This window comes from Schistocerca piceifrons, chromosome 9 (genome assembly GCF_021461385.2).
Source record: "Schistocerca piceifrons isolate TAMUIC-IGC-003096 chromosome 9, iqSchPice1.1, whole genome shotgun sequence".
In the NCBI taxonomy this organism is placed as follows: domain Eukaryota; kingdom Metazoa; phylum Arthropoda; class Insecta; order Orthoptera; family Acrididae; genus Schistocerca; species Schistocerca piceifrons.
In genome coordinates, this window is record NC_060146.1 from 227,513,392 (window position 1) to 227,540,792 (window position 27,401).

General features: G+C 39.8%; 1 protein-coding gene across 5 annotated transcripts in view; it reads left to right on the forward strand.

Moving 5' to 3' along the window:
- LOC124717052 (zinc finger CCCH domain-containing protein 14) overlaps positions 1–27,401 on the forward strand; it is a 192,382-nt gene that overhangs the window by 43,335 nt on the left and 121,646 nt on the right. For all 5 annotated transcript variants that reach the window (XM_047243727.1, XM_047243728.1, XM_047243729.1 and 2 more), the window contains 2 exons: positions 9,429–9,810; positions 14,594–14,752. In XM_047243727.1, coding sequence (XP_047099683.1) covers positions 9,429–9,810; positions 14,594–14,752 — 541 coding nt within the window. The remainder of the gene's footprint in view (positions 1–9,428; positions 9,811–14,593; positions 14,753–27,401) is intronic.

Genomic DNA, 27,401 nt, shown 5'->3' on the forward strand with positions numbered 1-27,401 from the left:
TAGTTTTCTGATGCTATTTCCGTACAGTCGCTTTTTGTAGTGTTGCCGACCCGGTCTGCCATGCACGGTCAAATTACAGCACGATCTCAATCAATAATACGAAGTCCGCCTTATCCGTAACTGAAACCACCAAAATACAAGACATCGATCAGATTTTCTATTTTATATTTTTCACGGCAGAGCCCCGAGGATAAAGATAACACTACAATCTGGATTTGCTAAGGAGAATGGAAAATCTGTACCAAAGAACTGGGAAAGAGAGAACGTAGCTTTACTGGGGTGGCTCGAGGCATTCATTAAACTAAACAAGACTTTCATAACAGAGAAGTGTATGAATGGCTACTAACTGTACAGATGCAGATGTGAAAGTGTTAGATAACAAGGTTTTCCTTCAAGAAAAATACAAGTTTTAATTGCAAAACATGTGCCATCTGGATGAGACAGCAGCAACTACTGTGCAGTGGCTACTGAAAGTGTTGTATCAGTCTGGCTACAGAATAGTTGAACAATCTATGTCTACTGGAAGTTGTTCACTTGTGACAATGGTTGGAATAACTACCGACATTGTTAGTGTTTCCCAAGGTACACTTTAATGATGACATTCGGACCACCGTGTCCCCCAGTGTGTAGGTAGAGCCACAGTCTCACTTTGGATGAATAGTGAACTGTTTTTGACAGTCCTGCATAACTCAAACATCAAAAGACCACCAAAGACACCCTAAAGTCTCAATTCTGACAATTACAAAAGCTGTAGAAGTGTACCAGCAGTATCGTACACAAAAGACAATGGTATTATTTTACTTACTCTGATACTTCAAACAGGCCAAGCTGCATCATATTGATCTAGAGATTGTTTCTTTCAAGAAATTATATAATGCAGCACCTTTTTCTTATAGCAAGCACAGAGTTACCTGTCACAGCCTGTGATGTCGATGGACTTCCGGGGTTGAGCATACCCCTTGCCATCACTAACAGAAATATATGTGTCAGTTTAAGGCTTGTGGTAGTCAACAACTGAACACAGATATTGTTGTACGTGAAGATTATCAGCCAGCTCATTTGACTAATTGACATTTGCCAACTTGTTTACGCAAAGAATGTATTTGCCGCCTACTTCCACTGTTGATTTTGACAAGATCATAACTGCAGATGTGAACATTCCTCAGCCTTTGAAGATGTCAAGGCCAATGGCAAAAGAAGTGAGGCAATATCTCCAGAAGTAGTTGTTCTTATCGCAAAGCCTCTCTTCCAGGAATAGTAGGAATAATGAAAATTAAATTATTGATTCTGACATACACTCCCATAAAAAGCAGTTTTAATGAAGAAGCTAGATTAACAGACCAAAAAGAAGCTGAAAAAATGTAATAGGCTTATAGGAAAATAGTCTAACAGTGAAAGTAACAAAAATTTAGAGAGAAAAGTATCCGACTTTGAAGAATCCTAAGAGGTTAAAGGGTCTGATCTGTTACCTAAGACATCTTATTTGCAGCAGTGAGTCTTTCTTCAAATGAAGATAGCGCAGTGTATTCTCCTGGAAATTTTGTGACTGTCAGTGGCAAAAAATGTACCAACTTTCTGACATGATGTTGCAAAATTTTTTTCAGATCCTAAAAGATGCGGTGTATGTGTTATTTTACTCTTGCCTAAGAGTCATCAGGTACCTTTCTCTGGTCGTTCAGCAGATACTTGCAGTCTCATTTGTGTAATGTGTAGCTGGAGCCAGCCCAAACAAATACTGCTCATGACATCCTCCTTTCATCGCCTAGTGTTGTACGAAAGTGTCTGTTTCTGCTTACAAACAAAATGATTTTTAAGCCGGAATTTCACGTGCTTATTTGATAGAATAGTCCCGAATTAGCCTAGTGCGATATTTATTTTATCAATACAAATTAAGGGGGGACAGTAAAACACTAAGTATAACCAGTACTCTAACAGCAACGGCATCGATTGTCCCGTGCTGACTGCTAGCACCGTGCAACAGCACTGCTGTTCAGTGGCTCATGGGCTACTGGTTGTTCTTTTGTGTTTTACTGTCCCCGTTAATTCGTAGCAATAAAACAAATATGGCACTAGACTAATCTGGGACTACACGATCGTATGAAAACTTCAAAAATTATTTTATTTGTAACTGGTATCGATCCGACACTTTCCATCGACACTGGTCATCGTGTAAAAGACTTGGTGGGCCACATTTGTTTTGTTTGGGCTGACTCCAGCTACACATTGCAAAAATGAAATTGCAAATATATGCTGAAAGACCAGAGAAAATTTGCCTTACACCTCTTAGAAGTGACATTCGATATGTGACTAGAACAGTGAAATTTAACCAAACACATAAAGGGAAGTTTTGTAAAAGAGTGTGATGTAGTCTTAGCTATTTATGAACCATTTAGAGGCTGTTGGGTTTCTACGATTCTCGTATAAATTATTGTATGTATCTCATGATACTGTATTACGTAGGGTGCAGCAATTGGCTGCTTTGATGTGATCTTGTTTCTGAATGTGTAACAGTTAATGATGATGATCAGTAATCTCTTGCATGGGGTTAAGTGGATCACTTGCATCTATGTTATGTTTTGGTCTCTGTTTTTGTTAATATTTAAATTAGGCTCTTAATATATTTTTGAAATGTTCCTTACACAGTAGCCAAATCAGTGACGTGATAAACATTTACTTGTCAAGAAAAACAAAAATGCAACAAAAATAAAATGTAAAGAATGATTCTATTAAACTAACATTACTCCATGTTACATCTGTAATACATTTAAAACTTACTGCAATATATTCATTCAGAAATGTCACATCTTCCGGTCGAAGGCGTACTAGCCCGATGCTGTCCACTAGGACATCTATATAGTGCATCTAGGCCGCACTTGTCTGTTGCAGACACCAGACAGTGTTAAATGTCTTATGTGCTGTTACGTCTTGTAGCAGTAGGAGTCACAAGCAACTTATGGATCATTGTGTGGATGGAATAGACAATTCTTTGTTTATTCCATAAAGCATGGCAGTGTGCTCTTGCTACATTCTTAAAATGAGGATTGTCCTCTGCTTTTTGGCTATCCTGCAATGACTATGAATGTAAGCATGTAAAACATAACAAGACTGTTGGCAAAAAAAGAAAAAAACAATTTATGATGAAGAGAATTCCTGTTTACCTTTAGTGCTAATAGGTTAAGGGTATGCGCAGCACACCGCTGATGTGACGGCAAGTTATACTGGAATTCATTCACACCTTCATCAAGAATGGTGCTACTTGAACGAGCTCCATCTCTTTTGGCTTATCAGATGCCTGAACTTCACCTTCACCAGGTTTCATTCCATATAACCTTAAAAGAAATAATTGGAAAGATGATATTTGAAAAAGTAACACAGAACTGATACATTGGAAAACTCGAACAAAAAATACATTACATTACCTTAGGTGAAAGCTTTGTTGAAATTGCTGCCATTTTGTGTTACACAAGACACCACTTTCTTATGAATATTAAAATCGTGATATATACTCTAGATCCCAGCAACCAGAACATCGTGTGAATGGCATCCCACAAGCCTCTCTATAGCAAGCATAGCAGATGTCTACCTGGTGTCTGATTGTCGAGCAAATGCATGGTAACCCCCGAGAAAAGTCGTCCTAAACTGTGTCTGGCAATCTGCTGTGGTTGTAACTCTGTCAGCTCTTGATAACCCTTCTATTAGTTTCATTTTTTGGTTATTGTACCTTTCCTTCAGTTGTGCAGAAACAATCTTTCTACACATCACTGTCCTATTTGCTGCCAAACCTTTTATTAAAATTATGAACGACTCTTCTTTTACCACTGAAAAGAGCTGAACAGAATAGCAGACAAAATCTAAAATAAATTTTTCGACAGTGCTTTGGCTGGTAGTGTTGTTTGTGAAGGAAAGTGTAGATTGTTTTTCCTTTGCGCCCGTACTTTCAGTTCAAAGCTCACGCTCTCTTCTCTTCGCTTGCTGCAAGGAGTTTTCCATTTCAGTTAACTTTGTTGGATGAATCCTCAGCAATGGAAACAAAGATTGTGCGATTTTTTGTAAAATAGTTGTATTTTGCAATTTGTTGTATTTGCACCATTTACAGTTACATTGTTTTCTTAGGTTAGTGAAGTATTTGTGGAAAACTGTGGTGCCACTTAGCAATGGAATGTACATGTGTTTCAATGTGTAACTTTAATATTACATAATACATTTTCAGATCATAATTGCTCACCTGTATGTGCTTCCTTAAGTTTGACACCATAATCCAGGCATACTTCAAAAATTTATTTCTTGGACAAAGCTTACATTTTATAGTCATATTTTCTTTGCTTTGTGCACTATTTGACTCGACATAATTCCTTACGTAAGGAAACGGCAATACTCTCACCTCACACTCACTGTTTTCTACGTCACTGGACATGCTGTATATCAGAGCAAGAAACATATCGCGACTTCCCTCCTGTCACACAGCTTTTACAATGAACGAATGAAGATTGCGCCAAGAATATAGAGGTGACTTGTCTTTCGCCAGCTGCTAGACATGTTCAAAAGAGGGTGACTTATGACTGTTACAAAGTAATGATTCCAATGTTGTAACAACTGCTGTTCTATTGGAATATGTAAATTACAGGTACAAATTACATTTTCTAAAATGTATTGTTTACAAGGAAAAATTACATCATCATCATTTAAGACTGATTATGCCTTTCAGCGTTCAGTCTGGAGCATAGCCCCCCTTATACAGTTCCTCCATGATCCCATATTAAGTGCTAACATTGGTGCCTCTTCTGATGTTAAATCTATTACTTCAAAATCATTCTTAACCGAATCCAGGTACCTTCTCCTCGGTTTGCCCCAACTCCTCCTACCCTCTACTGCTGAATCCATGAGCCTCTTGGGTAACCTTGCTTCTCCCATGCGTGTAACATGACCCCACCATCTAAGCCTGTTCGCCCTGACTGCTACATCTATAGAGTTCATTCCCAGTTTTTCTTTGATTTCCTCATTGTGGACACCCTCCTGCCATTGTTCCCATCTACTAGTACCTGCAATCATCCTAGCTACTTTCATATCCGTAACCTCAACCTTGTTGATAAGGTAACCTGAATCCACCCAGCTTTCGCTCCCGTACAACAAAGTTGGTCGAAAGATTGAACGGTGCACAGATAACTTAGTCTTGGTACTGACTTCCTTCTTGCAGAAGAGAGTGGATCGTAGCTGAACGCTCACTGCATTAGCTTTGCTACACCTCACTTCCAGTTCTTTCACTATGTTGCCATCCTGTGAGAATATGCATCCTAAGTACTTGAAACCGTCCACCTGTTCTAACTTTGTTCCTCCTATTTGGCACTCAATCCGTTTATATTTCTTTCCCACTGACATTACTTTCGCTTTGGAGATGCTAATCTTCATACCATAGTCCTTGCATTTCTGATCTAGCTCTGAAATATTACTTTGCGAACTTTCAATCGAATCTGCCATCACAACTAAGTCATCCACATATGCAAGACTGCTTATTTTGTGTTCACATATCTTAATCTCACCCAGCCAGTCTATTGTTTTCAACATATGATCCATAAATAATATGAACAACAGTGGAGACAAGTTGCAGCCTTGTCTTACCCCTGAAACTACTCTGAACCATGAACTCAATTTACCGTCAACTCTAACTGCTGGCTGACTATCCATGTAAAGACCTTTAATTGCTTGCAAAAGTTTGCCTCCTATTCCATAATCTTGTAGAACAGACATTAACTTCCTCCTAGGAACCTGGTCATATGCCTTTTCTAGATCAATAAAGCATAGATACAATTCCCTGTTCCACTCATAACACTTCTCCATTATTTGCCGTAAGCTAAAGATCTGGTCCTGACAACCTCTAAGAGGCCTAAACCCACACTGATTTTCATCCAATTGGTCCTCAACTAATACTCGCACTTTCCTTTCAACAATACCTGAGAAGATTTTACCCACAACGCTGATTAAAGAGATACCTCTGTAGCTGTTACAATCTTTTCTGTTTCCATGTTTAAAGATTGGTGTGATTACTGCTTTTGTCCAGTCTGATGGAACCTGTCTCGACTCCCAGGCCATTTCAATTATCCTGTGTAGCCATTTAAGACCTGACATTCCACTGTATTTGATGAGTTCCGACTTTATTTCATCCACCCCAGCCGCTTTATTGCACTGCAATCTATTGACCATTTTTTCCACTTCCTCAAATGTGATCCTATTTCCATTATCATTCCTATCCCATTCTACCTCAAAATCTGAAACATTACTGATCGCATTTTCACCTACATTGAGCAACTCTTCAAAATATTCCCTCCATCTGCCCAAGGCATCCACAGGATTCACCAGCAGTTTTCCTGACCTGTCCAAAATACTTGTCATTTCCTTCTTGCCTCCCTTTCGAAGACTGCTAATTACACTCCAGAATGGTTTTCCAGCAGCTTGACCCGTAGTCTCCAACCTGTTTCCGAAGTCTTCCCACGATTTCTTCTTGGATGCTGCAATTTTCTGTTTGGCTTTGTTTCTTTCTTCAACATAACTTTCTCTGTCTACCTGGGTTCTGGTATGTAGCCATTTTTGATACGCCTTCTTTTTCCTTTTACAGGCTGCCTTGACTGTATCATTCCACCAAGCTGTTTGCTCCATCCTACTTTTACACACTACTGTTCCAAGACATTCTTTAGCCACTTCTAGTACTGTGTCCCTGTACCTTGTCCATTCCTTTTCCACTGACTGTAATTGACCACATTCAACTAACTGGTACCTTTCTGAGATCGCTGTTATGTACTTGTGCCTGATTTCCTTATCCTGAAGTTTCTCCACTCTTATCCTCCTACATATGGCCCTGACCTCCTGCTCTTTCGGCCTCACAATCCCAATTTCACTGCAGATTAAATAATGATCAGTGTCATCAAAGAATCCCCTGAATACACGTGTGTCCCTCACAGCCTTCCTGAATTCCTGATCTGTTATTATATAGTCAATGACAGATCTGGTTCCCCTGCCTTCCCAAGTATACCGGTGAATGTTCTTATGTTTAAAAAAGGAGTTTGTAATTACAAAGCCCATTCTGGCACAGAAATCCAAGAGTTGTTTCCCGTTCCTGTTGGCCTCCGTATCCTCTCCAAATTTACCCATAACCTTTTCATACCCTTCTGTTCGATTTCCAATCCTGGCGTTAAAATCACCCATGAGCAGAACACTGTCCTTGTCCTTTACTCTAACAGCTACATCACTGAGTGCCTCATAAAAACTATCCCTCTTATCTTGATCTGTCCCTTCACAATGCGAATATACTGACACAATCCTAATTTTCTTGCTAGACACTGTCAAATCTATCCACATCAGTCATTCGTTTACATACCTTATTGCAACTACGCTGGGTTCCATTTCTTTCCTGATGTAAAGCCCTACACCCCATTGTGCTATTCCTGCTTTGACTCCTGACAGGTAGACCTTGTATTCTCCCACTTCCTCTTCTTTCTCACCCCTTACCTGAATGTCACTAACAGCTAAAACATCCAGCCCCATCTTACTTGCAGCCTCTGCCAGCTCTGCCTTCTTCCCAGAGTAGCCCCCATTGATATTAATAGCTCCCCATCTCATTACCATTTGTTTGCCAAGTCGTATCTTAGGAGTCTCTGGTTTGTCAGTTAGAGATGGGACTCCGTCACCTCCAAAGGTCCAAGGCATTTTGCTCTGATTGTTGCCAGCATCATATTTAAAGTACCAGGGAAGCAGGTAGCTAGCCTTACTTGCCCCAAGTCCCATTGGGTTTTACCCCTAACGGCTGTGGGACTAACCGGTGGATTTGGTAGTCTTTGCCGTATGAGCACAAAGGTGACCACGACTCAGAATATGTCCGAGATGCCCAGCCTTATTCCAAAGTAACTGGTATCCCGACTGTCGGGACCACTTACTTGGCCACTCATACGTTGCCCGTGGTTCATGAACTAGGACATGACTACAGGAACCCACACCATGAACCACCAAAAAAAAAAATTACATGAAAAGTAATTGTTACATGCAATCCAATTCCTTTTGCTCAATTACTTACCATCACTGATCTTGACACATATTCCATTTCTAAGAATTCACATATTTTTTACAAAATCTATGTTTTATGAGTAAATTGTTGTCTTAGCAGACTTAATGTTACGTAGTGACTGAATGGAAGTACAAATAAACAAAGTTTCAGCTCGAACAGAGCTGCAGCCTTTCATAAGAAAGAGGATGTTGAGCTTTCCTGCTGTATGGCATAAATTTTTTCAGATGTTCAACAGTGAGTAACATATGCCGTAGAAAAGAACACAATAATAAATGTAAAATTACAAAAAAAGTTATTTTGTAAAAAGTACCTCAGTGGGAAGATTTATCACATAGTCCTGTTCGAAAACCTACTTTTAAATGTTGAAATGTACCAATGTTGTACATTTACATAATTTGAAATTTAATTCAGTTGGCTAGTGTAAAAACCACAGCAGAAGTTCAAAATTTGGGTACACGGGCAATATTGGAATGGTGAATTGACACTCTAACTAAACAATGTATGTGACTAAGTGATTTACATAAAACTTGTCCATGTATCCATTAAAACTTGTGCATCACAAAAGCATGGTCGAAACTGACAAACAGTTCACACAGACTTACTTTACACTGATTAAAAAAAGTGTCAAATTTGAACTGAACAGAGTGACTTAAATATCGCATTTTAAATAATTTTTCAGTAATGTGTAGAATTTTTTTTTTAACTGTTGGTTTTATGTTCTTTATGAAGTAACAATCAGTCTCATTCATTTAATGAATTTAGTGAAGACATAAACATTGGATTTGCCAATGTTAACAATGATGTTACAAATCGATAATCATTATGATGCACAGTTACATAAAGTTTATTATGTTATTCGTGTTGTGTATTAAAATATGTATTTCTACATGACTTTAATTCAGAAGATGTAATGATAACTGTCTGTATTAAATACAGTACTTTATAGAGCTAAAGCTTTTTGTACAGAAAGATCATGAAATTTAGATGCTGTAATTTACATACATACAATGGTCACAAATTTTAGGACGGAGTAATTACTCTAACATATATTCCAATTGAATTTTGATCGGATAACAGTTATTACTAACATAAATGTTAATATGTATCGCTATACGAAACTGTAAGTTATCTGTAAAGAACGGAAACAGAACACGATGTGGGTACTGTAATCTCACATCGACGTGGTATTGACATATTCGAAATACGTGTTCCCATTCTGCTGCATTACGGTGTGTCTGTCGGCTCTAAATGGAATTCGGCCGTCCACAGGTACGTATTGGCCTGTCTTACTGCCTCCTCGTTACTCTGCAGTACACGGAAAGTGTTTAGATTCGAGTACCAAATTACATACGCTACTTTCGTTTTACAATTACAGGCTAGGAGTGCGGCCGAGTGGAGGCCCGAGTATAAAGGACAGGCTGGGTACGAGAGGTGCCGTAGCCGTCGCTGCTGCCGCATCGGCGTCTGACGAGCCGGTGAGCAGGCCGGGCGCGAGGAATCCCACAGCTGCAGCTAGAGAGCCCCGTCCTGGCGGTGGCAAGGTGACGGACAGGTTGGGGCCGAGGCCCACCGGCAGTGGGACTGCCAGTGCCCCAGAAGGGTCAGGCACAAAGTCCACTGCCACTGCGGAGAGCGGCGGACTGCCGACCAGACTGAGGGTCACAGACAGGCTGGGCACGAGGAGGGGTGACGCTGCGAGGGAGGCCGGCACATCCAGGAAGAGAGCGGCAGAGGGAGGCAGAGACTCTCTGCCCGAGGTGAGTCTGCCCGCTGCTGTCGAACTGTCGTGTCGGAATCTCGTCCTCCCGTCATTCTTACCACGGGGGCAACTGTGACTTAATCTGTGGTGGCTAATTGTATTTAAAGAGACGATTGGTACTCGGCACGGTAACTACGGTCAGTGTGTTTACGATACGAAACCCCGTGCATGAAATTCCACATTTTCCACACGAGCATGTAACAGATCATTTTTAGTGACAAATTCTCACTTGTGTAGCCTTCGTAGATTGACTGCTTCGGGCTTCTTCTCAGAACACTTTTATTTAAATTTTTATGAGAGGAGACTTCAGAATTATTCATCGTGAGATAAAATATGCAGTTTAATAAAAGTGATTAACAAGTAGTAAAGTGACGTGCACAATCTGGCTTACCTTCTCTCGTATTAAACGCGTTTCATTGTGACATTTTCAAGCTCGTTACAAGTAGGTGTATATTGTATATCGCATCCTGTCGCGTCATTGACAGACGGGAAATTAGCCGATTGAGTGGACAGTCCCCTTCCACGAGAGAGAGAAAATGGCTGGCGGAGAACATCCGCACCGATAACTGTTCCGTAATATGCTCACCGAGCTGGGTTACCTATCCTTTTCAGTGTTAATATTAAAATTGAAAATTGTTTTTGTGTTCTATCACAGGGCAGTCACCTCACACGAGGTTGATGGAGATAGGTTTTTTTCGCACATTCCAGTTTGAGGCGCATTTGGTGGCCAGTAACTACATCTACTTCCATTTAGGTACACAGCGAGCCACCGTGAGATGCACAGCAGAGGGGTTCCTCGTGTCACTGCCGGTAATTCGCTTTCAAATTCCACTCACAAATGAAGTGAAGGAAAAATGACTGACTGTGCTCCCATATGTACCACAGTTGCTCTTATCCCGTTTTTGTGGCGCCACGTGAGACTGGCAACAGGACTGTTCTGCAGCCTGTCGTATATGCCAGTTCTGTAAACTTCCTAGATAGTGTTACACGAAAAGGACTTTTTTGTCACCGTCAGGGATTCCTGTCGAAGGTCTCAGTGTACCCGTAATACTCCAGCATCGATCGAACCTACCGGAAATGGACCTAGTAACACACCTTCCTTCGATCGTGCCTCGCTTATCTCGAGAGTACCCGACACCTGACAGCTGATAGACTAGTCAGTACCCAGTGCACTGTAGCCAGTGGCCTGTAGCCATCAACTGACAGTGAGTAGGCAGTAGCTGGTTGCTGAGTATGCTCCACTGGCACCTGAGTGAGTCCCAGCTATCCGGAGACTACCGTACGTTGCTGGTTTACCTGAGCTCCAATTCATCCTCCCATCCTGACATCCTCCTGGGCTTACCTTACACCCGCTCTCTCTTTCTAGGATTCTATACCTCAGTTGATAAAAACAGAACCCTTATAGGATCACATTGTTGTCTGTCAGACTGTTATAAACCCATTTTCCCCAGGAATGGGTAGATGTGTCAAGTTGAAACTAATGGCCCCTTGGTATGTAAACTATTGAAGCTTCTCAGTCAGTACAATCAAAAGATACGGCCATTTATCACACATACTTTAATACTCAAAAACTCACTCATCAGTACCTGTATGATACACCGCATTGACCTGAAATCTTGAAACAATTTTTTTGCTGTCTTTTTTATTACATCTTGTTATTTATTACATCTCATTTATTTTCTGTATTGCTTTTATTTTTTCATCTTTGTTTCCCTCCCTTTTCTCTTTTTCTCAGTTGCACTGTTCATTTTTTACCCTTTAGTCTATCCCAACCTTACACTCTGTTCCCAACACCTCCGGGTGGTACCCTTCGATGTACTGCCTCCAGTCTACTCCTCCGGATACCTCCCTCTCGGTCTCCGTCTGTCCTCGTACTCACTGCAGGTGGGTCACTCACTTCGGGATATGACGTATCCACCCTTCCGCAACCTGTCACTCTCTCCTCCCAGGCGGAGGACCTGTAGTTCAAAAGCCGTATAGTCTGTCACGTTTACTGTCTTATCGGCAATACTGCGGTTTTTGCATCACAGTGGCAAGTATTGTCTCATATTTTGTAGGGTGACTATAACTGTATTTTGTTCCTTCAGCTGCAGACTGCACGTGACATACCAGTTTTTTTAAGCATTACCTTCGGGTTGGGAGACAAAATCTCGAGTACTACTTGTGGACAGAAGTGAAACTGGGGAACAATATTCCTAGGTATCTCCACAGCTACTTCCTTCCTGAGAGAGGGGACAGGGTCAGTTTGAAAGGAGAAACAGGTTGTTCACACCCCATATGAAGAGGATTTCTGCCCTCCCCCATTCCCCCTCCCTCCTCTCCCTCCATCGTCCTAATTACATCTGTCCCTCCTTTCTAGGTGCCCACTTTGTATCCTCTCTTCCCTCGGGAAGGAACTGGAGAGGTAGTTACAGAAGCAGTGCGTGCAGCTAGAAGCGTGCCAGGGAACTGCACTGTTCTCAGTTCCAGCATTTTCTGCTCCGCATGGGAAGAAAGGTGTCCCCCATAAATTGTCTGTCACTAGTTTACGTAGAATTTGTCCCTTACTGTCATCATCAGCCACAATAACTTGAAACAGACGGAATAAAAATCCACTAAACACCTCACTACAATCACATTTGACACTTACACTGTCTGCGACGTTCTCGTCGGAAAATATGTGACGTCACGTGCACAGGAGCAGCCTAAACTCGCTTGCCTCCGTTAGTGACTGCGACTTTGTCTCCCAGAGAGAAGTGGCTCAGCTTTCTGTTTCATCTGTCTCATTATAGTTTAACAGTTCTCCCAGTCGAATTTTCCTTCTCACGTTACGGTGTCCAGTCGTCGGACCAAATACCGGTGCGATGCATCTCTCCGCACTGGTCTGCACCCTGCACCCTCTTACCACTTTATTTCAGACAGTTCTAGACTGTCATTGGCTGTACTATTTATCATCCACATTTAAGTTCCTTACTGCTACAATCCAAACACTTTCAGAAAAAGAGTTCTTAATATTTAAATTTGTTTTATATCTTGACATACCTCTCTTCCTCAGAAAGCTTTTTCTTCTATTGCCAGTCCACATTTGGCATCCTCTCTGCTTTAACAATCATCTTTTATTTTACTCCCCAAGTAGCAAAACTTGTGTATTACTTTCTGTGTTCCACTTCTATCTGCCTCCCACCCCCCTGTCTCTACTCCCCCCCCCCCCTCCCCCTCCCCAACTCCACTGTATCACCTGACTTAAACTTATCTACATACCATTACAGTCGTTTTACTTTTATTGGTGTGTCTTAGCATCTTCAATGCAACTGATCGAAGTCCGCAAGAAGAAGTTGCGTCATGGTTCGAGGGTACTGAATAGTAGGCCCTCATAACTTAATATTGTGTGATGACCGTGAAAAAAAGTAAGAGAAGCGCGAAAACTAGCAAGATACGGAAGTTATGGATAGGCTACTGGGCTGTGTTGACAGCCTATTCCTAAAACTTCCATTAGGGAAATAAAGATAAATGAAACATTCCAGTATGTGGGTAGAACAATCTGTGGCAATTGACACATCAAATTAGTTGCGAGTATATATCAAACAGATAGAAATGTGAGATATAAGAATGGAACACATTAAATAAATGACAACATGTCTTTTGTTGCCAGTCTTACATGTCCCAGTGTTGTATGAAATATGTAGGGGCACGTGATGTCTACCCCGAGATACTACCAATTGAAATGTTTGTCCTTATTACCCGCCATTAATAAATAATGCAAATTCAAACAAAACTCAGCCTCAGTTTTGATGGGTGCTTATCTTTTACTTCAATTGTGAAAAATTAGTTACGCCACTTGCATAGATGGGAGCAAACATTTCAGTATTATACTGTCTTTGGCAAAAATACTGTTACTTATCTTTTAAAATAAAATCACATCCAATAGCACACAGAATTTTTAACTTTTGAAAATTGTACGCTTTTTCCATGGTGGTGATCCATTTGATTACATCTGTCAAATAGTACAATACCAAAGTTCAAAACTGTATGTGAACCAGACGAGACTGACTGTAGTGAGACGTATCGTCACAGCTGCAATGGCATTTACATATTTTAAAGAACGACTGTATTGATTTTACTTTGCTATAAATTCACGTAAAATTCATTTGATCATAAACAGGTAATTTCATAACAGTCATCTCCCAACCGACATCAGTTTTTTGTTTTTGTTTTTTGTTTTTTTTTTTTCCTTACATTAGTAACATTATAATATTTTATGGAATTTCCTCACTAATATAAATACGGTTTTCTCTTCTTTGTCCTTACCTGCAATTACTGTTAAGTTTCACAATTTTTAAGACTACCCCTCGTTTTTACCATAGTTTTCGTATAGCAAAAGCCATAACCAATTTTAGTTTTATAAATAAGCCAAACTTAATGTAAAAGTTATGAATAAATTTTGCACAAAGTTTGCTGAAAACTCTGTGAATTTATATGGTGCCAAACTTTAATTAATTTTTGTTCTTTCGTGTTATACAAATATTGAAGTACCCCATACTTTCTAACTGATGTCATTAACTCGTGTGTATACAGAAAACAATTTCGAAGCGAGGCCAAACCTCTCAATACTGTCCAAACATATCTGATTAAATACACGTCAAAATGCCAAATTCACAAAAGACAAGGTTATGGAAGGGGAAAAAAAATCTCGTCTCCGGCAATACACAAATTGGACTATCGGACACTAGGCCCGTTTCCATCTGGAAGAGCCCGGCCCTGTGCCGCGCCTCACTCTCCTCCTCTGCTCTCCCCTCCTCCAGGTAGCGGCAAAAAGACCGGCGGCGGAGGGTCCGGGCAGCCGGCTGGCACGGCGGCTGCGCGAGTTGGCTGAGGGTCCCGGCGGCGGCAGTGCGAGGGTGGCCCACGTGCCTCCCAACAACATCCGGCAGGGTGGCACCAGCTCTGGCACCGGCCACGCGGTGAGTACCGACAGGGGAGGGTGGCAGTGACATCGGCGCTGCGACGTCATCTGCCAGGTATACTGCCGACTAGTAGCTTCTCATTCTGGCATCCCACGTGAGCGATCTGACTGAGACTTAACGTGCAGTTACCTGTAATTGAGGTAATCGGGCTACACGAGGTTCGGGCTGCACACGTCTGCTCCTGTGCCTGGTAGCTAATTTGTTGCAAATAATAACCCGTAGCTGTGATCCTGCAGTCAAATAGTCTATGCCTTGGCTAGAATGGTGAATTAACAAAATAAACAGAAATATAAAATAAAAAGCAAATGAATAACTAATGATAAGGGTACAATTCTGACGTCAGTAATTGATGTAGATGTCATCGGAGAACCCTGTCGAACGATATTCGAGAAAGTAAATCTCAGGTATATTGAAAGTGGTCTTATGGTAACCGATTATAATACAGACAAAAAATAACCTTATTAAATGCAGTAAAGTTGTGTCGAGACGATTACGAGAATGGTAGCAGAATTCCCGAAATAGTCGTCAAAGACACCTGAAAATTGAGTCCATTTCGTGATCACACTCTACGAAATATTTGCCTGCTCAAAGTAATTAAGAGTTCAGTATGACAAATTGCACACTGACGCCCAAGAGATAAAGAATGGAAACTCGTACTCTGTCTGTCTCAATTCCTTAATGCAAAAGGAAAAGTTAAAAGTTCTGACTGGGGCACGTGCAGACCTCACAATAGTTAAAATCCTATTGAAAGTTAAGGTATTTTAGCAGCTGTTCAGTGCCCAGAATTTATCACTCCCACAATGAAATACAGTGGAACCTCGCATAATGAGCATGTCGCATTATGTGCAATCCGTATAACGAATGAAACAAATTTTTAAAAAATGGCTCGCTCGACGAGTGATGTTTCGCATAATGAGCGATGACGATTTACTGTGAATTCACCAATGGTTCGCGCACAGTGGGGGAAATGTTCTACAATATGAACACCTTTCATTGTCGGCAGCAGTATATGAATAATGTCTTTAGTATGTACTGCAGTCTGGGTTAAGTGCTCTTTCTGCTACAATCACATTTTTGTAAACTTGTGTACACACTTTTTTTTTTTCAAATTTTAATAATCTTCGTAGAAATGACTCCAAAGATAAAGCCGCAAGAAGACAACCATAAGAGGAACAAAATGACCTTAGAAATGACGCGTAAAATCATTGAACGTGGCACGAGTGTTGCTACTTTAGCACACATGTGCAATTGGTCTATATAAACTATTTGCACTATCCTCAAGAACAGGGACAACATTATGGAAATAGATGCTTCAAAGGGAGAGACAAGAGTATCTAAACAAAGCTTTCGTATTAGGGACGATGTTAAAAGTTTGCTCCTTACACAGATAAACGAAAAGCAATTGCAAGGCAACACTATTAACGAGAACTCATCTGTGAGAAGGCAGGAATGATTTTTGTCAACCTACTTAAGGGACAGGAGGATCAGCAGCAGCTGAAGAAGTATTTAAGGGAAGCCACAGGTGGTTCGAGAAGCTTAAGAGAACAACAGGCATCCACAACGTTGTGAGGCACGGTGAAGCAGCCAGCTCCAACACGAAGGTTGCAGAGAGCTTTATCAGCAACTTAGAGATGCTTGTAGACTCTGAGGGTTGTGTGCCACAACGGGTTTTTAATTGTGATGAGATGGATCTATTCTGGAGAAAGGTGCCGAAACCTACCTTTATAACGGCAGAGAAGGCATTGCCTGGTCACGAGCTGATCAAAGACCGTCACACTGATGTTCTGTGCCAGTGCAACTGGTGATTTGAAAATTAAACTGCTGCTTGTTTGCCATTCAGAAACACTATTAGCCTTCAAGAAGTGTAAGTCCAGAAGAGCAGGCTAAATGTGGTGTGGAGGTCCAACAACAAGGTTTGAGTGAAGTGTGATCTTTTTTTTTGTTATTGGATCAGTGAAGTGTGTGGTCCTTTGATGAAAAAATATTTGCTTGAGAGGAATCTGCCATTCCATGTCTTGCTTGTTATGGACAACGTTCTTGCCCATTCTTCAGGCCTACGAGACCAATTTCAGTTCATCAGGATCCAGTTTCTGCCTTCCAACACCACTCCTTTACTCCAACCTGTGACCAGCAGATTATTTCTAACTTTAAGAAGCTCTTCACTGAAGCACTCATTGAGCATTGCTCTGTGTTGATTGAATCTACCACTCTCTCTGTGAGTTTTGCAAATATCACTTCAACATCATTGCCTGTGTCAAGATGATTCAAAAGAAATGGGAAGGGGTTACGAAGAGAACTCTCACTTCTTCTCGGGAGAAGCTTTGGCCAGAGTGCGTTGTCAGATGTGGCTCTAAGGCATTTGAGCCAGTACCAGCGGAGCCTGTAGTTAACGAGATTGTGTCTGTGGCCGAGAGCGTGGGACTAGATAACAGTGATATACGTGAGCTCGTAGTAGATCACAGCCTAGAAAGGAGTTCATAGGAGGAGACTGAGGCAGTAACGGCAAAGCAGCAATCGTCTGGTACAATAAGAGGAATGCTGAAAGCGTGGGAATCGGTTGCATCGAACATTGAAAATCGTCACACCAATAAAGCAGTGGCTGTGTGCGCTACAAATTTATTTGACAACAATGCTGTGTCGCATTTTCGCCAAGTGTTGAAGTGTCAGCAGAAACAAATGACTATAGACAGCTTCCTAGCAAAAAAGGATTAGTTGTGTATTGTGAACAATAAAGTACATAATATTGTATGTATAATTCTCTTTGAATAAATGGCATGAATAAGATAAATTTTTAGTGCTTTCTCTGCACGGAATGCGTTATCGTGTTTTACATTAATTTATATGCGACAATTTGTTCCACTTAATGAGTGTTTCGCACTTCGATTAAGATTCTGGAACGAATTATGTTCACTATGTGAGATTAAAACTGAAGAAACTGCAAAAAGGTGGGAATTTAAGCAGATGGGACCTGGATAAACTGAAAGAACCAGAGGTTGTAGAGAGTTTCAGGGAGAGCATAAGGGAACAATTGACAGGAATGGGGGAAAGAAATAAAGTAGAATAAGAGTGGGCAGCTTTGAGGGATGAAATAGTGAAGGCAGCAGAGTATCAAATAGGTAAAAAGACGAGGGCTAGTAGAAAACCTTGGGTAACAGAAGAAATATTGAATTTAATTGATGAAACGAAAAATATAAAAATGCAGTAAATGAAGCAGGCAAAAAGGAATACAAACATCTCAAAAATGAGATTGACAGGAAGTGCAAAATGGCTAAGCAGGGATGGCTAGAGGACAAATGTAAGGATGTAGAGGCTTATCTCACTAGGGGTAAGATAGACACTGCCTACAGGAAAATTAGAGAGACCTTTGGAGAAAGGAGAACCACTTGCATGAATATCAAGAGCTTTGATGGAAACCCAGTTCTAAGCAAAGAAGGGAAAGCAGAAAGGTGGAAGTAGTATATAGAGGGTCTATACAAGGGCGATGTACTTGAGGACAATATTATGGAAATGGAAGAGGATGTAGATGAAGATGAAATGGGAGATATGATACTGCGTGAAGAGTTCGATAGAGCACTGAAAGACCTGAGTCGAAACAAGGCCACCCGGAGTAGACAACATTCCATTAGAACTACTGACGGCCTTGGGAGAGCCAGTCATGACAAAACTCTACCATCTGGTGAGCAAGATGTATGAGACAGGCTAAATACCCTCAGACTTCAGGAAGAATATAATTATTCCAATCCCAAAGAAAGGAGATGTTGACAGATGTGAAAATTACCGAACTATCAGTTTAATAAGTCACAGCTGCAAAATTCTAACGTGAATTCTTTACAGACGAATGGGAAAAGTGATAGAAGCCGACCTTGGGGAAGATCAGTTTGGATTCCGTAGAAGTGTTGGAACACGTGAGGCAATACTGACCCCACGACTTATCTTAGAAAATACATTAAGAAAAGGTAAACCTATGTTTCTAGCATTTGTATACTTAGAGAAAGCTTTTGACAATGTTAACTGGAATACTCTCTCTCAAATTCTGAAGGTGGCAAGGGTAAAATACAGGGAGCAAAAGGCTATTTACAATTTGTACAGAAACCAGATGGCAGTCATACGAGTCGAGGGGTATGAAAGGGAAGCAGTGGTTGGGAAGGGAGTGATACAAGGTTGTAGCCTATTCCTGATGTTATTCAATCTGTATATTGAGCAAGCAATAAAGGAAACAAAAGAAAAGTTCGGAGTAGGTATTAAAATCCATGGAGAAGAAATAAAAACTTTGAGGTTTGCCGATGACATTGTAATTCTGTCAGAGACAGGAAAGGACTTGGAAGAGCAGCTGAACGGAATGGACAGTGTCTTGAAAGGAGGGTATAAGATGAACATCAACAAAAGCAAAGCGAGTATAATGGAATGTAGTCGAATTAAGTTGGGTGATGCTCAGGGTATTAGATTAGGAAATGAGACACTTAAAGTAGTAAAGGAGTTTTGCTATTTGGGGAGCAAAATAACTGATGATGGTCAAAGTAGAGAGGATATAAAATGTAGAATGGCAATGGGAGGGGAAGCGTTTCTGAAGAATAGAAATTTGTTAACATTGAGTATAGATTTAAGTGTCAGGAAGTCGTTTCTGAAAGTATTTGTATGGAGTGTAACCATGTATGGAAGTGAAACTGGGACGATAAATAGTTTAGACAAGAAGAGAATACAATCTTTGAAATGTGGTGCTACAGAACAATGCTGAAGATTAGATGGGTAGATCACATAACTAATGAGGAGGTATTGAATAGAATTGGGGAGAAGGGGAGCTTGGGCACAACTTGACTAGAAGAAGGGATCGGTTGGTAGGACATGTTCTGAGACATCGAGGGATCACCAATTTAGTATTGGAGGGAAGCGTGGAGGGTAAAAATTGTAGAGGGAGACCAAGAGATGAATACACTAAACAGATTCTGAAGGATGTAGGCTAGAGATGGGTCGAACTCGTTCATTCCCGTGAACTACTTCATTCGTTTCTCTCTTTGCCGCGAAGCGTTCAAATGAAGTAGTTCACTCATGAAGTACGGAAGCCTGGCGAAGTTGCCCAGTTCGCCGCTCAGCCGCAGCTACGCTCGCTTCGCCTCGCTCGTACAATAAAGCTTCGTAATACTTCATAATTTTACCAACAGATGGCCGAAATATGCAGTAACGTGCACGCAACGTTTTACGCTCTTACAGCGTCTGAGTTAAATAGAGCATGGTCGAAGGGGACAAAGGAAAGATAAACAGAGAAGCCTGTCACATATAAACAAGGTGATACATTGAATCTTGCTCGACATTTTTTCATGAAGCGCCCAAAAAAGTCTTTATCTGCCAAGTGAAACATTATTTGTTGTATTCATGGACTGAGAACTAGGACTTCCAACGAAATGCAGTCCAATTTTATTTTCCTTTTAAAATTTAATGCAAAATAGAATGAGTATGTTTACCACTGTCACAAAGTGTATACACCTACGTTAAGTAATTATTCAGAAGTTTTCCTGTACATTTTATTTTTGTTGGGAATAATAACCCTCCACATTCAAAACGTAAACTGTCACCTGTAGTCATTGGTACGATTTCAAGTAAAACCCTTCTTTCACTGTTATTAACCCACCTTTCAGTGTTATTAACAAACCTTTTATTTTCATGTTAGCTGTGCGTGCTCATACAGCCAGCCTCTTCGTTTGTATCTTTAATATTCATTTGTCTGCAAGCGCTGCCAACGGCAAGCTACCCGTGGACGCGAAGTTTAACTGCACAAATAGTCACGGGTAATGATGCCAGCACTGCAGGAAGCAGCTGACGCTGCCTTCCCCTCACCCCTCACCACCCCAACCACTCCAAAGCCTATCGCTCACCACAAACACCGCGCGATTCGTCGACAGGCAGTAGAGGGGGAACTGAAGTGAAGGGAGGATGAGTGACGTAGCGCCGATGTAGTGGGAGAGGGAGAGGGGGAGAGAGTGAGTGAACTAGAAAAAAGTGTGGAGTGTGCTATCTGTGAAGAGTTTGAAGTACCAGTCCATTGAAATTGAGTGGTTAGTTCACACTTCACTGGAGTGAAGCGTTCATTTGAACGACTCATTCACGAGCTCCCCATCACTAATGTAGGCTGCGGTAGGTACTGGGAGATGAAGAAGCTTGCACAGGATAGAGTAGCATGGAGAGCTACATCAAACCAGTCTCAGGACTGAAGACCACAACAACAACAACAACATGTGAGTTTCCACTGTAACTCAGTTTAACTCGGTTCTTCCAGAACTCACATATAAGTGTCCCAAATTGCGCCCTTGCTTGTCTATCTCCACTTGATCCAGCAGGGTTCCGCCACTGTCAAACTCTCATTGGCTGAGGGCTATCCCCACCAAAAATACATCATTCTACAGACGTGAGTTAGGCTCAACTTGACAACTTACCACAGTAAACTAATGTGTTATAACAATATTTAAATAAGGGAACTTTACAAATATTCAATCACATTCAGACCACTTACAGTAAGTATAAATATAGGTTAGAATAGTAGAAAATCCAGGATGAAATAATGACAATATTACAAAAAGGGTAGTCATTTAGTGGAGATGTTTAGTCACAGACAAGCACAACAAAAACTGCTCAGCAATTAAGCTTTTGGCCAGACGGCCTTCTTCTGAAGTAGTGGACAAAACACACACACACACACACACACACACACACACACACACACACACACACAGACCACTGTCTCTTGTCACAGGGGCCACATGGAGAACGACTCGCCCATTTAGGATCAGACTGGCATAACTACATTTTTGCTGCTTTTGAGTTGCTAGTAACATAAGATACACAGAATCCAGACCAACATTACAATCAAACAGGCAGAACTGTCTTATGTGGTTTCCATTTTAGTTGTCAACTTACCTACATTTTACGAAAATTAGTAAGGATCAGTCAGATGGAAGAGCTGATCGGTTTTTAGGCCACAGGACCCAGCGTTAATTTTTGAAACAGAATAGCTCTTAACATTTTTATGATCGTAACAGAATTGTTAGAAGTTGCTTTTCCCGCTACTTCTTTTTAGACGCATTATCATCGTCGCTCTGTGACAACAATGAAATGAGACATCCTGGCAAGGAATATAAATATTGTTCAAGTTGTCAGTGGGTTTACAAGCAAGTAGGAGTGCTATGGAGTCCAGAGGAAGGAGGATGGTGAAAATGTGCCTGTAGAAGGAACAGAATTTAATGGTATCTTGTAAGTATTAGAACCTGTTTGTTACTGTATATATTTCGGTAGTAAGTATTGTAGTAATAATAATAATAATAATAATAATAATAATAATAATAATAATAATAAGATTCACATTAAGCAGAAAGGAAGGAGGAAGGGGATTTATCGACATAAAAAAACCTACATTATGGACAGGTAGACAATTTAAGAAAATTCTTTGTAGAACGAGCAGAAACTAGCAAAATACACAAAGCAATCACTCATATAAATACATCGGCTACACCACTGCAATTTCATAACCACTTCTACAACCCTCTAGATCACGTAACATAAACAGATACGAAGAAAGTAAATTGGAAAAAGAAAACACTACATGGCAAGCACCCGTATCATCTAACACAGCCACACATCGATCAAGACGCATCCAACACGTGGCTAAGAAAAGGCAATATGCACAGTGAGACGGAAGGATTCATGATTGCAATACGGGATCAAACAATAAACACCAGATATTACAGCAAGCATATTATTAAAGATCCCAATACCACAACAGATAAATGCAGACTTTGCAAACAACAAATAGAAACAGTAGATCACATCACAAGCGGATGTACAATACTAGCAAATACAGAATACCCCAGAAGACATTACAATGTAGCAAAAATAATACATCAACAACTTGCCTTACAACATAAACTTATAAAACAGCACGTTCCCACATACAAGTACGCACCACAAAATGTACTGGAGAATGATGAATACAAATTATACTGGAACAGAACCATTATAACAGATAAAACACCACCACATGACAAACCTGACGTCATACTCACCAATAAAAATTAGAAATTAACACAACTAATCAAAATATCCATACCCAATACAACAAATACACAGAAGATAACAGGAGAAAAAATTGAAAAATACATCCAACTGGCTGAGGAAGTCAAGGACATGTGGCATCAGGATGAAGTTGACATTATACCAATTATACTATCAACTACAGGAGTCATACCACACAATATCCACCAGTACATCAATGCAATACAGCTACATCCAAACTTATATATACAACTACAGAAATCCGTAATTATTGATACATGTTCAATCACCCGAAAGTTCCTAAATGCAATATAAAATATACTGTACAGTTAAAAGGAAATCACGCTTGATTGAGGTCCGCGTCACTTTCCATTTTTGACCAGACATAACGTCTGAGAAAAGAAAGAAAGAATAATAATAATAATAATAATAATAATAAACCCCATGGAGGCCCGGGAAAAGAATAGGCCTCCAGTATGTTCTGCCAGTTGTAAAAGGCGACGAAAAGAACAAACCACTAATAGGGCTAACCCCCCTTTTAGTGTGGTTAGTTGGTTCAGGACAGAACTAATGAAGCCTTGGACAAGCGCTGTCATGGTCGGGGATGACGCTTGAACCCTATGCCCGCCCACAATGGTAACGACACTGCTAGCCAACTGGAAAATGATTTAAATCCAAATAGAGGTGTTTTGCAGGATATGCTTCCTGCAACCACCCTAGAAGGAAAACAAAGACAGAGGATGAGATGGTCAGATGAAGTTAACCGACACCTCATGTTCTGCTATTACCAAGCAACAAGCTTAGGAACCAACACAACTGGATACAGATCACAAGTATACACAAAATTTATTACCAGATACCCAGAATTAAAATTTTTAACAGAACAACGACTAGCTGATCAGATCCGTGTAATAATCAAAAATAACAGGTTACCCCAGTCAGAATTAGAAAACATCAAAGAACAAGTACAACAAATACTGGAACAAAATAATGTGCAATCAGAAGAAGAAGAAGAAGAAGAAGAAGAAGAAGAAGAAAATACAGTAATGGACTCGAACATCCCAGAGCAAACAAACAAAGAACACCATGGATCAATTAAACAATTGGAGGAAAACGAAATCTTAAGACGGTCACCAGAACAAGCACAAATAGAACATGAAGTGACACACATGTTAGATATAGAAGAAAAATTTCAGCTATCATATATAGAATACAAAGACACAAATGCAGACATTAGACCATTCTTGCATAGACCACCAAAAAACCCACAAGTCAAACCAACAACTATCAACGCAATCACACACAACAAAATAAATGAAAATACAACTATGGAAGAGTTACAACTACTGGTTTATATAGGAGCACTCACTACACTAAATATACACACTAGGCAGAGATCAGAACAAACCAACATACAGAAGAAACCCATAAAACCAGCATGGCAACACAGGCTACAGATCAGAATAGAAAAACTGAGAAAAGACATCAGACAGCTAACACAATTTATAAGAAATGAAATATCAGACAAAAAACGAAAAAGGTTAGGTACAATCTCACAACAAGAAGCGATAAAGCAATTAGATGAAAAGAAGCAGAAATTACAAGCATTGGCCAAACGACTTAGAAGATACAAAAAAAGTGAAAATAGAAGGAAACAAAACCAAACATTCAACACAAACCAAAAGAAATTTTATCAGACAATAGATAACACACACACATTAAAATAGACAACCCACCAAACATAACAGACATGGAACACTTCTGGAGCAACATATGGTCAAACCCGGTACAACATAACTGACATGCACGGTGGATACAAGCAGAAACAGACACATACAAGATGATACCACAAATGCCTGAAGTGATAATTTTGCAACATGACGTCATCCGAGCAATTAATTCTAAGCACAATTGAAAAGTCCCTGGAAAAGATAAAATACCAAATTTCTGGCTAAAGAAGTTCACCTCAACACATTCACATCTAACTAAATTATTTAACAGTTACTTTGCAGACCCATACACATTCCCTGATACAATTACACATGGAATAACTTATCTGAAACCTAAAGATCAAGTAGACACAGCAAACCCAGCAAAATATTGCCCCATAACATGCCTACCAACAATATACAAAATATTAACTTCAGTCATTACACAGAAATTAATGACACATACAACACAGAACAAAATTATAAATGACGAACAAAAAGGCTGCTGCAAAGGAGCACGAGGATGTAAAGACCAACTGAAAATGATGCAGAGGTGACATATCAAGCTAAAACTAAACAAAGGTCACTACACTATGCATACATTGATTACCGAAAAGCTTTTGATAGTGTACCCCACTCATGGTTACTACAAATATTGGAAATATACAAAGTAGATCCTAAATTGATACAGTTCCTAAACATAGTAATGAAAAACTGGAAAACCACACTTAATATCCAAACAAATTCAAATAATATCACATCACAGCCAATACAGATTAAGCGTGGAATATACCAAGGAGACTCATTAAGTTCTTTCTGGTTCTGCCTTGCTCTGAACCCACTATCCAACATGCTAAATAATACAAATTATGGATACAATATTACTGGAACATACCATCACAAAATCACACATTTGCTATACATGGATGTTCTAAAACTACTGGCAGCAACAAATCAACAACTCAACTAATTACTGAAGATAACAGAAGTATTCAGCAATGATATAAATATGGCTTTTGGAACAGACAAATATAAGAAAAATAGCATAGTCAAGGGAAAACACACTAAACAAGATGATTACATATTGGATAACCACAGCGACTGCATAGAAGCGATGGAAAAAACAGATGCCTATAAATATCTAGGATACAGACAAAAAATAGGTATAGATAATACAAATATTAAAGAACAACTAAAAGAAAAATATAGACAAAGACTAACAAAAATACTGAAAACATAATTGACAGCAAGAAACAAAACAAAAGCTATAAATACCTATGCTATACCAATATTGACCTACTCATTTGGAGTAGTGAAATGGAGTAACACAGACCTAGAAGCACTCAATACATTTACATGATCACAATGCCACAAATATATAATACATCACATACATTCAGCAACAGAAAGATTCACATTAAGCAGAAAGGAAGGAGGAAGGGGATTTATCGACATAAAAAACCTACATTATGGACAGGTAGACAATTTAAGAAAATTCTTTCTAGAACGAGCAGAAACTAGCAAAATACACAAAGCAATCACTCATATAAATACATCGGCTACACCATTGCAATTTCATAACCACTTCTACAACCCTTTAGATCACATAACATCAACAGATACGAAGAAAGTAAATTGGAAAAAGAAAACACTAAATGGCAAGCACCCGTATCATATAACACAGCCATACATCGATCAAGACGGATCCAACACATGGCTAAGAAAAGGCAATATATACAGTGAGACGGAAGGATTCATGATTGCAATACAGGATCAAACAATAAACACCAGATATTACAGCAAGCACATTATTAAAGATCCCAATACCACAACAGATAAATGCAGACTTTGCAAACAACAAATAGAAACAGCAGATCACATCACAAGCGGATGTACAATACTAGCAAATACAGAATACCCCAGAAGACAATACAATGTAGCAAAAATAAATCAACAACTTGCCATACAACATAAACTAATAAAACAGCACGTTCCCACATACAAGTACGCACCACAAAATGTACTGGAGAATGATGAATACAAATTATACTGGAACAGAACCATTATAACAGATAAAACACCACCACATAACAAACCTGACGTCATACTCACCAATAAAAAGAAGAAATTAACACAACTAATCGAAATATCCATACCCAATACAACAAATATACAGAAGAAAACAGGAGAAAAAATTGAAAAATACATCCAACTGGCTGAGGAAGTCAAGGACATGTGGCATCAGGATAAAGTTGACATTATACCAATTATACTATCAACTACAGGAGTCATACCACACAATATCCACCAGTACATCAACGCAATACAGCTACATCCAAACTTATATATACAACTACAGAAATCCGTACTTATTGATACATGTTCAGTTACCCGAAAGTTCCTAAATGCAATGTAACATATACCGTGCAGTTAAAAGGAAGTCACGCTTGATCAAGCTCCGCGTCACTTTCCATTTTTAACCAGACATGACGTCTGAGACAGGAAAGAGAAATAATAATAAGTTATTATTATTGTTGCTATTACTGCTGTTGTAATAATAATAATAATTATTATTATTATTATTATTATTATTATTATTATTATTATTGTATATATTCATAGCAGATGAAGAACGTTATGTGGAGATGCTCAGGACATTCATTGGTTCAGATACAGATGATCCTTCCTATGAACCGGACAACACTACAGATTCTGAAGAGTAGCGAAACAATTACTTGACACTACAGCCGTTCCAGTTGATTTTCTTTTCCCTTCCTCCAAATACCTGCTACGTTATTGTTACAGGCAGCAGTGTTGAATATGGAACGTCCCTTGTAAAGAATGTTGCAAAATCTTCTGAGGATGCAAGTAGTGCACAAGTAAATCATCACAATCAG